Source organism: Sander lucioperca, chromosome 13, assembly GCF_008315115.2.
Source record: "Sander lucioperca isolate FBNREF2018 chromosome 13, SLUC_FBN_1.2, whole genome shotgun sequence".
NCBI lineage: Eukaryota > Metazoa > Chordata > Actinopteri > Perciformes > Percidae > Sander > Sander lucioperca.
The window spans coordinates 7,481,043-7,492,554 of record NC_050185.1 but is presented as its reverse complement, the minus strand read 5'-3'; the positions used below and the strand labels follow the sequence as shown (position 1 = coordinate 7,492,554).

The window sequence follows — 11,512 nt, the reverse complement described above, 5'->3', positions numbered from 1 at the left end:
GCAACATATTTTGGCAGTTTAACCCTTTAAATTATATTGTATTCTTAAATGAAATAGCTCTTGTCAGCAGCATGTGGACTAGGCAGATGAGAGCCTCAGGATGCCAGCTGAGACTGGGTCTGAGGGAAAGGGGAGTTGTCAGCTGGACTCCTAAGGCAAATGACATCAACTGAATCAAAGTAATGGTGTTTTATTTGATGCAAACCACTAAATAATGTGTACCAGAGGCTTGGATGATATAACGGAAATGGCGTTTATTTGAAAGATCAAATTTGACATTGGCTTGTCTACTTTCAGTATGTCATTACTTGGCTCAAAACAATGCAGCTGTGCAGATGCCATATTTCTATAAATGGTACAATCAGTTTCCCACTTCCTGAGCTTTTGTCTTATGAAATGTTAACATGGAAACTATATGGAGCACCACCGCAGATGTGTTTTGCTAAACTACTTCTTATGTCTGGGTGTGCATAAATCAAATCATGCAGTTCATCTAGTAGCCGCCAAAATACTTTTCTCTGGCTCTTAGCCACAGGGGCCACTTATAAGATAATTCTGTGACTCCTGTGGCATTTCTGTTTTTCCTGTTTGTTTGCTTTTTCCCCTTTTTTCTATTTAGTTGTTGGGATTTTCTAATATGTATGAGTCCCTGTTTTTTGATCCCTCTGTAGACTACTGTGTCCCTCTGCCTATACACACATTTTGTTGTGGAGGATTCACTCGCGCAGCAGCAGAACAACACTGGCACTTAGTTTAAGCAACAGCTAAAGAACATTTCTGCCATACAAAGAAAATTGTGTTGATAAATTTGTTTCTGTGTTTTGAGCCTGTGATGGTCATAAGTATGAATTTATTTTAAAGGGCCACGAGGCAAAAGTAACCACAGATGTAGCCTACTACCATTGTACCTCTCTAGGTCCACAATGACAGATCCAGCCACACAACATTTTTTGATCTTTACATTCTCAAAAGATAAGGTATTGTAATAAATACATTTATAAACACTGGCACTCAACGTTGACAATATAAAATAGCAGGGCAAAAAAGAGTGTTTGGAGTTGTAACAGGGTGGATTCAGAATGATAAATAGCATTATACAATATAGTTTGGATCCTGTTCCCAGTCCTACAAATCCAGTTAGCTTCAACATGTTTAAAAAAAAAAATGAAATCAGAAATCCTTCACAATGCAAAGGTTATGTAAGACTCGCCATTCAACATTTCACTGCTTGACCCCTGATTCATAAATAAATGTCCACATTCAAGGCGCGTTTGACATCGGTTCATCTTCACATATCATACCCTTGTTCTGTAAACATTATAAACCTTTTGAAAACAAAATTCAAGACTGAAACAAGAGAGCTGACACAGATAATACTCCCCCCTCAGTCACGACTCTCTCTATAGCAGAGGGTCGATGGTCATGTGAATCTGGTCTTTGTTGCGTCTGCTGCCGTTGGAGCTGAGGTACAGCTCCTCCCTGCGGCACAGGAAGTTTTTGGCCAGGATCTTGCGGAAGGTGTTCCTGAAGTCCTGGATGCGGTAAGCATAGATGATGGGGTTGACTGCAGAGTTGGCATGAGACAAAATAATAGCCACATACATGACAACCTCTGGCTTTTGCAGCTTTTCGTAAAACAGCGTGAGGCAGTTGAGGATGTGGACGGGCAGCCAGCAGATGGCGAACAGTCCCACGATGATGGAGAGGGATTTGGCGGCCCGGATCTCCTTCTGCAGCAGCCCGTGGTGATGGCTGTCCCCGTTGCCCACGCACTTGAGCTCGATCTGTCTCAGCTGCTTCCTGGCCACGGTGAAGATCTTTAGGTAGATACCCAGCATGATGAGCAGTGGCGGCAGCACACAGGCAAAGAAATTAAAGTAGACCATGTAGTGCATGTCGACCACACTCTCAAAGAAGCACTTGAGATGACAGCTCTGTAGTAAGTCTTCTCCGCCCCTCATCCCCTCCCTCAAGCCAGCGTTTGTAGTGTTGTCGGCCCCAGAGCTGCTGTTGGGCCAGCAGCTTGAGTACTTCAAGTTCCAGCCAAAGAAGGGGATGAGGCCAATGACAAAGGAGAGGATCCATAAAATAGCGATGATCTCTCTGGCGGTCTTTCCTGTCATCAACTCCTTGTACCTGGAGAAAACACAGCAGAGGTTACCATCTCAATAATGTTCCCAATGTGGAAGTTTGGGACAAATCTCACACTCAAAATAGGCTCTAGGGATCAAGTACAGCCCAGCTATAACAGATACAAATACAGCAACAAAACAAAGTGCAAACTTTACAGTATATAAGCAAAACCAAATGATTTTTCTGTGATCTAAGCATGTTATGATGTAAATATTTACCTATGTACCTGTGATGAGTGTTACATTCCTGCATATCTAATCAAAATCCCAACAAAGCTCAAAGCTAGCAGACCAGTCTTTAGTAGTACTTAGTGACTTTCAGGCTTAAAGAAGTAGTTTGACAGTCCTGAAAAAGAGTTGAGCCAAAATTCACACCGCATATTTTGATAAAAAAAAAAATGTTATGCACTGGAGTAGTGGCCCACAGAGAATGTTGAACTTTGTTTGGCTCGCAGAAAGAGAGCTGGTGTTGGCTTTTGTTTGTGCAGTTTGTTGGTGTGGCCTAACTGGCACATCACATTATTCTAATGTGGCTCCTTCTGTGCACCAGGATGCACATTGGCCTATTAATGGCTAAGAATCAGACACTATGAATGATAAAGTGGGATGGTGAATTGCTATGATTAGGTGCATTCAAGTGTTATAGGAAATATCGTCATTACAGTCCTTTTTTTCTTTCAAACCAAACAACAAAAGACAATGACACAAACACAGGAGCAAACACAAGCATTTGATCCCCCACCCACAGCCACAACAAGACTAAGTTCAGGCGGACTTTAGCCTGACATGAAACAATACAGACTTCTCATTCATTTTAATGAAGCTATAGTCTGGGGGCGCAGCAGGAGTGCCAACGCAGGGCAAGAGTCTACAGCCAGGCTAGGATCCTGTCTGGATCAACGGATCTGGATTCATTTCCAGGATAATCGCCGGAACATCTGGCCCGCTGTGCAACAAGGCAGGCCTGCTTGGTTCTTTAGGTGAATCATTGTAAGGATTTACACAGCGTTGTGGAGTAAGGTCTGGCAATGCCAGACTAGTTTCGCAGGAATTTATCCTTAAGGGAACAAATTGAATGGCAATCCATCTAATAACTGTGGAGACATTTCAGTCTGGACTAAAGTGGTGGACACAATTGTCTAGTATGTATCCTTGACGTTCCACTTCCGGAATTGCTCCAGTGCCGCAGGAAATTCCGCCGGATGCATGTATTTTCGCCAATGTCCGTTTCCTTGTGCTTTCTTTTTTGTTGGAATTTTAAACTCTGGTGAATTCATGACGACTATGGTTAACTGCTCCTCAGATCTCTGCAGGGTAAATTGAAAGAGCTAGCTAGACTATCTGTCCAATCTGAGTTTTCTCTCACACAACTATTTTACAGCGGGTCTGTGCAGAGCTTAGCGCCTCCCATGACGATTGGTTTAAGGAATTGCCAATAAACTAGAGCATGTTTTTCCTCCCATCCCGGAATGCTGTGTGGACTAGCCAGACCCTCCTCCGCTCCGCAGCATGTGGATGGTCTGGCAAAGCGAGACTATAATTGACAGACCATCTATAGAGCCACTCTGCTTGTATTGCTAAAAACACACACAACAAAACACAAAAACCTCAATACAGCACAATCAAACAAAAATAGACAGAGATCAGCTTCAAAGTGTTGGCAGTTATTGGAAAAGCTACCAAATTCATTTTAACAATTACGTTTGGGTTGTTTGGTTTCCAGGTTTGATTCCCTAACAAGATGTAACAGTGTGTGTTAACAACACTAAACATCCTAATGACATCCAGATGCCGGAGCTTCATGCTAGCGCACAAATGCACCAGAGCAGTTTCAGTGTTTGTTTCAAATTGATTTGAACAAAGAAAATCCTAATGAATGAACCTTAGATGAGTTTAGCTGGACTTGTACCATCCTAGTGCACTGTCTCACCTGGGGGAGGATTCTGCTACCAGTGGAAACTACACCCCCAAATAAAAAAAGTAAAGCAAGGAAAATAGATAGATTAAGGAAGTCACATCCTACACTACTTTCCATATAATTTCCATTTTCTGTTGAAATACGAACGGCAACACTAACAGACTTAATAGACTTATTTTAATGTTACCCCCGAGCACATTATCAGCTGCTAAATGAAAGCATTAAGTCTGCTCACATCTCACAACCTGCTTCAGATACTGTAAACAGCAACATCAATAGAGCATGGAGACTTGAAAATGAAACAGCACTGAAATACATTTTCTGTCTTCACTTTTGTAATATTTCAGCTTTGTTCTTTTTTTCTAGTTTTATGCCTACACTGTAATACTAGGTCCATCTGATGTTTTTCACTAGTAATGAAACTGTGAATGTTGAGTGTTCGATTGATCAAATTTAAACTAATTCAGCATGCTTCACATAAAGCTATCGCCTCGCTGAAATATGGTATGAAATTATGAACGGCAGGTGCACGGAGGCTGCGAATGGAGATGAAGGGGTGACTCATAAAACTGTGGTCCTGCCTATCCCCATCATATAAACAGCGCTTGAAGCAAAATGGGCTGTTTCCTCAAAGTGATTCAGGCGAACAACCGCATGGTAGTGACTCACACTCACACACACACACACACACACACACACACAAGCCAGTCTGCCACAAATAATCTGTCTACAACTGCGCACAGACAATGATCACACCATATAAAATAAGACTTTATTAATCTCGCACTGGGGAAATTCAGCAACTCAAAAGAAAAAATGTACACACATCAGAATAATACAAATACACATTAAGTAGACATAGGAAAACAATATACATAAAGTATAAGAAATAGAAAAAATAGAATGAGTTATAATAATAATAGTAATACAACAAACATTTACACAATAAACACCCTTCTATAAACACAGTATATAAACACAGATATACAGATGAGTAAGGTGCGGATGAATAGAAATCAAATATTGCACAGTTCAAGGTAACATGAGTAATAAATAAATAAATATGTATAGTGCAGAATATTGTCCAGTGATGGCTCATATTGCAGAAACAGCTAGCAGTGCTACATTATGATGTTGATATCAGCACTTCAAATGTGACTTTTGCAATTGTAATAATGATCAGTTATATACCTCATCATTAAACCATGAGGTTGCAGGGAGTGCTTTGTTGTCTCTGTTCAAGTCCGTGAAAAGGAACTTTTACTTTTACTTTTCATGCTTCAGCCATATTTTGTAGATTACCGTGATTATGAACAAAGGTTAGCTTATAAATGCTAAAAAGTAAAAAAATTACGAATAGGTTCACTTTTTTAGAATATGACGTACTACAATACTCACATGCCCATGTGTACATTAAAAGCGTTATTAGTTTTAATTGTTCCTCCTGTCCATACAGGCTGTGAAGCAATCCCTCCCCAACGTTACTCCAATATTAGCATATTAGCTTCAGCTGAACTTTACAATACAGAACGAGGGCTGTGGATTTTGTCCCCCATCATTTACATTTTATTTGAATTATGAAGGCATCTTTTCACAGCCACTGTGGACACAAGGAATGGTTACAGCAAGAAATAACTCTTTGAATGTACATGGGGATATGGATATTGTTTTTTTGTTTTTTTAAATGTGATCTTATCCTCATCTCATATATCCTTAATGTGATCTTAACTCTTATCCTGAGTTATGGCGTTGAATAATGGACAGAAAAGCGTTTTTTGCATAACATAATGATGTCACAGTGAAGTTGAGGATATAAAATGTCATCACTTCATCATTTTATCCTATTAGACATTTGTGTGAAATGTTGTCATAATTAGTGTAGGAATTCTTGAGTTATGGCCAAAAACGCATTTTATGAGGTTACAGTCATCGTCATCATCATCATCATCATCATCATCATCAGTTCATTCTTGAGTCCAACTAGACGTTTGAGCCACGTGAAGAAATTCCTTCCAGTATTTCCTAGTTTTCACAATCACAAGAATGGGACAGACGGACAGACAATCCGAAGACATAATGCTTCTGGCCACAGCTGTCGACCGGCGCGAAGGCGTAATAAAACGATAAAATAAAACCATCCCAGAAGAGGCTGCAAGAGATAAGAATGAAGCCAGGCTATGAGGAAGTGGGTTCAACTGGCAGCAATTCCCTCTGAGCTTGATAGCGCAGGCAGGAAGTGTGTCATTAAAGTCTGGTTTCAGATGCAGAGAATTTGCTAGTAAAATAAAAGTAATGCTACTGAAAGGACGCTTTTTAATCATTAGCACAGTCTACAGCCCTGTGTTATAATAACTGTAATATTCCCAACAGTAAATTATTCATCAGTGGTGTGCCATCTCCGCCACTGTCCTGCGAGCCTCTGCGGGTCGCCCCGGGTGGCAGTGAGGGAGGAGAGGAAGCTCCAGAGCTCACCATGACCTTGTCACGTTTCCACACATTTTCCCTGTTCTTCTCCATCTTCTACTCCCTCTATCTGTCAATCACAAGTACAGCAGGCCGCACAGGCTCCATTTCCCAGAGGGTCCAACTCCTGCACATCACCTCCCACCCTCTCTTTCTGTTTGGAGGCAGGGAACGGGCGAGCGGCTGAATGGATTAGTTCTGGCATGACGACAGCACGCTGGCATCTATCTTTGTTTTGCTTTCTTCCCCTGCTCCATTCTCCATACATCCCTTTCTCTTCTCTCTGTCGCTGTGCTTCCGCCTGGGGCCACAGACCTCTGCCAGGCCACACACACTCTGACCGCTCACAACCTCCGCTCAAATGTCCGGCAGTTTCCGCAGCCCTGCTTTAAACAGTCTAACAGGTGGACGTTCACACTGACATCACGGGGGGATTTTTTTTGTGTTTGTTTTACCTCGCTTGTCAGTGTGTGTGCAAACAGAGCTGAACAGCATTTGCATTATGAATTGTATTTGTGAGCGAAAAGTTGTGTAACATTGTAAAGGCACACTAATAAAACCATGTAAACACATATGAATTTGCTTTCACGGTCTGTTTAAGATGTGATCGTGCATTAATTGTTTTGACAGAAGAGGGAAAGGTAAATATAGATATAATCTCTCTGTACATTTTCATTGGAAAGTTGAACTTGGCTTCCTGGTGTGTAACACTGTCTTGCTGCCAAACTCAACAACACATTACTAAAGTGACCCCTCAAAATCTATTTTTGAAGTATGAAAAAATAGGTAGTTTCCTCCTTTTAGAAAATAGATGCTGTGTTTTTGGCTTAACAGCACAACACTAACCTAAACAACTTACAACAGCTCTCAGCATAAAACATTGAAACACAAGTTTGTAGGTGGCTCTAACAGATATATAAACAGGTTGACAAATCAAAGAACAAACCTGAGTGAATGAGTGGAGAAACATCACAAATGCAGATGCTTTCATACTAACCATGTCAGAATGTAAACTCTTCACACCTACTGTTCACTGAGTCCATACAAAAAATGCAAAACAAATGATTATTGTCTGATTATTAAATGAATAGTTTGACATTTTGGGAAATGTGCTTTTTTATCGAGAGTTACACGAGACTCTCTAACTGAGCAGATGGGGTTGAGTCTGTGGAAATCTTGAGATTTTATTTTCAAGACAAGCTGCCAACACTCATAACTCTACCCTACATGACTGGGGAACCTAAACACATTTGTAACCAATATTAACCTCCTTCATCAGATGTCCTTTTTTTATAGCACACTGCACTTTATTGTCTAGTCTCCACAGCTGTTCATTTCAGGACTCTGTTGTGGATAATGTATGCTTCACTAAAAGTGTGAGGATGATGCATGCCTCACTGTGTGTCTGCATCGTGAAGCATATTTCCACCTGGACTCTGTGTTGCGTCATTTTCGATACCGATTAATGTGGATCAGATGTCATCTTTCCTATATTTATTATTATATAATATATATATATAAAACGGACTTCCATCAAGGACGGCCTGGTACCATACCAACAACACCCTTACATGTGCTCAAACGAAGACAGGAAGACTCCTAAACTGTTCATAAAATGATGTTGCCCACTTTTCCTGCCCACACTGAGGCAGTGCTGCTGGTGTGGGTGGGGATGACTCTTTGAGTTCTCTGATGTGCCAAAGGTTATTTTAAAGCCCCAACAGGACAGAGGGACAAAATCGGGGCTTTTTTCTGAGAACGGCAAACAGGGAAGACAGGGGCTTGAAAAGAGCATTGAGTGGGTGGCTGTCATCTCATGGGGTTTAAAACATCTGGCTTTGGCCTTTCACTTCCACTAAAACCATCTGTGAAAACACATTGATCTAAGAGCCTCAAAGGCCTGCGGACTGGCCAAGCACATGTACGTTCGCACACACGCACACACACGCACACGCACACACACACACACACACACACACGCAAACACACACACAAGCCATCGCTGTGGACATGTAATTTGAGCTGAGCATACACATTGGTCTTATTATCATGTGTGTGTTGTGAGGCTGGGCTTTCAGAGGAAACTATAAAATGTTGTGTTGAATTGAGTGTGTCCTTGGTTAAGAGGCAGTTAAAGTCAGTTTTTTCTGTGTGAGAAGGTAGATCGAGGTTTGTTTTCCGTCCGTGAGTCAAATATAGAAGCACAAATGGGGATTTTACAAGCCACTTGGTTGGTGGGGGACAACTTGTATCCCAGACTAGTGTCAAACTGTCCTTTCTTGTCAGCATTTGAGCCAGATGGAAATGACAGCACATCCCAAAGCACTAACATCCACCAGAGCCACAACCAGTAGCTGTTGTCTCCCTGCAGTGAGTATTTGCCAACTGGATCAATGGAAGTGACACAGTGTGGTCAGGTATTGATCCGTGGTTTCTCCTGGTGTGTCACATCAAACAGCTCCATGACTGATCTTTGCATCTTTTACAAACTGGAGGAAGTGTCAGATGAGAAAAGATGTATTGTGTTCCTACTGCTGAAAGTCACCAATGTACTGTATGTAAAGGTGGCATACAGTGATCTAAAGCCTTTAGATTATTCAATAAAGGTGATAAAACAATCACTTCAAAGTGTTTGCTAAGTCTGTCTCTAACACTAGATTCAATTCAAGTTTAGAGAGGCATTATCTGATTATCATTCCAAGTTTAGATATTGACCCTGCTATTTTTACACAAGGCATTAAGCTCCACGGGAAACGGATTCATGAGATCACAGAGCTGCTACTGATCTTCCAGATACTATATTCAATTTGTTCCATAGGGGGCACATATTATAGTCATGTATAGTATTTAGGGCTTTTTTATGAAGGACAGGATGAAAAGGAACTCAATGTTTTTCTGCTTATTTGGCACACTGTGTATATTATTAACTAATGATTCTTTTCATTTTTAATTAATCTTTTGATTATTTTCTCGATTCGTCGATTGGTTTTGTCTATAAAATGTCAGAAAATGGTGAAAAATGTCGATCAGTGTTTTCCAAAGCCCAAGATGACATCTAAATTGTCTTGTTTTGTCCACAACTCAAATATATTTAGTTGTACAGAGGAGTGAAGATGAGATTTCTTTCATTAAAAAAGACTTAAACTGATTAATCAATTTTCAAAATAGTTGGCGATTAATTTAATAGTTGACAACTAATCGAATCATCTTTGGAGTTCTACTGTGTATTACCAAGTGATTATTCAGCCAGCACACTCTCAATTTAAGTTACAGTCATTGGTTCACTTCACTATCTTCACCATTATCTTGCAAATAGGAAAAACAACTTTCATCAGCTAAAGAATTTTCAAATTAATTCCACAATAGTGATAAAAAAATAAATAAACTCACCTCAGAGGGATTTTGACGGCCAGATATCTATCAATTGCAATAGCAAGAAGGCTGAAGATGGAGCTTTGTGTCAGTACCAAGACAAAACAGGCCAGGAAGAGGCATCCATAGAAGTCCAGATGTATGCCGATGCTGATGGTTATGGCAAAGGGGATGGCGAGGCAACCGACCAGAATATCAGCCACAGCCAGAGACACCAGAAAATAGTTGGTGGCGTTCTTCAAAGTGGTGTTGATCGCGACAGCCCAGCAAACCAGTATATTGCCGGATATGGAGAGAACAGCAATTGCTACTTCAATCACGATGTACAACGTATTCATCTCAGCAAAGTGTGTTAAAGGACTAAAACCTGCAGGCTGAACAAGACGGTCCCCCACAACACTGCTTCTAGTCCCAGAGGAGTAAAGAAGTCTTTCTGCTGTAATCCAGGAATAGTCCACAAGTGTGAGCTGCTGAACCAGCCATCTGTTGGAAAGAAAGGAATTTATTTTTACATTCATTTTTTTTTAAGTAGAAATGTGCTGTTCTTGCATCACAAAGTTGACAAAAGCTGCAGTAGCTGCGTAATAACGCATTTATCCTCCACGCCTGCTGCAGAATTGTACACATAAAACAGATAGAAAGTCACTGAACATTGTTTTCGCTCACCTTAATGGACCTGTACATCGTCTCTGGATGTTTATTCACATCTACAGCGAGCGATTTGCGGAGCGTGAAGCGGCATCTGTTTTTCTAAAGTAAAGGCAGTGTGTCACACAACTTCCTCCCAACGCGGTTTTGAAGTGGAGGGGGTAACGCAAGACTAAACAAAAAAAAAAATCTGTTTTAAAGAGAAGCCACTCCCCTAACACCCACACGCGCGTGGTTACAAGTAGCGTGATACAGATGGAATCCCAAACGAGCGTCACCGGTCCGCCGTGCGTAATTACGCGCCAAATAAACCGCTTCCAACAACGCCTCCACGTGCTTTCCCTTCATTTTAAATACGGTTCAGTTTGTACAGCTCGCGCACACACACGCGCGTCCATACTGCTCACAGACACGCGGCTCCATCTGGTTTAAATCATGGCTAAATCGCGGAGTTTTTGCTCCCACGGAGGCAAAAGCAACCAAAATAACTTACTCACGTTTTAGTGTTGGTGGATCATTGTTTACCTTCCTCTTCTGGCTGACGCAAACGCGTGAGATGAAGTCAGAGTAGAAAGCAATATTTATATTTGGTAACCTGTTTTAAAGAAGAAAAGGCACATTCTATTTCTAAAACCAAGACCAAGTTTGCAAGCCTTTTGATTGATCCATTTTTAATTCTCTTCAGACTATTTTCCATTATCTTAAAGTGTTACCCGCTGCTGCAGTTGAAATGTGTCTAAGTAGAAAAGGTGTGATGTGATAAGCAGGCAACCCTTTTCCACTCAGTGTTCTCACTTCTCACTTCCCCACATGTTTCACAACCCTAACAGAGCAGTTTAATATGAAGGTAAATATGGTGCAAAAATGTGCATAGTTTAAAAGCATTTTAACCTCATCTAGAGCAACACAGAAAGAGTGCTTCAATGGATTTGGGTCAAAATATAACCTGAAGAAGAATAAAAAAGTGGATAATTGAATA

General features: G+C 40.9%; 1 protein-coding gene across 1 annotated transcript; it reads right to left on the bottom strand.

The window, feature by feature from the left end:
• Positions 1 to 676: 676 nt before the first annotated feature.
• On the bottom strand, positions 677 to 10,748 carry adora2b (adenosine A2b receptor). Its single transcript, XM_031310952.2, has 3 exons — positions 10,552 to 10,748; positions 9,904 to 10,368; positions 677 to 2,136 (listed from the first exon to the last, which is right to left on the bottom strand). The coding sequence occupies exons 2-3, from the start codon at positions 10,221 to 10,223 to the stop codon at positions 1,401 to 1,403; spliced, it is 1,056 nt and encodes a 351-aa protein (XP_031166812.1). The 5' UTR covers positions 10,224 to 10,368; positions 10,552 to 10,748; the 3' UTR covers positions 677 to 1,400.
• Between the last annotated feature and the right edge of the window lie 764 nt (positions 10,749 to 11,512).

Bases quoted from the DNA above. Each gene is read 5' to 3' on its own strand.
- adora2b (XM_031310952.2), bottom strand. From the start codon at position 10,223: ATGAATACGTTGTACATCGTGATTGAAGTAGCAATTGCTGTTCTCTCC. The intron at 2,137-9,903 runs GTGAGTTTATTT...TGTTTTCTCCAG, and splicing joins GCCGTCAAAATCCCTCTGAG to GTACAAGGAGTTGATGACAG.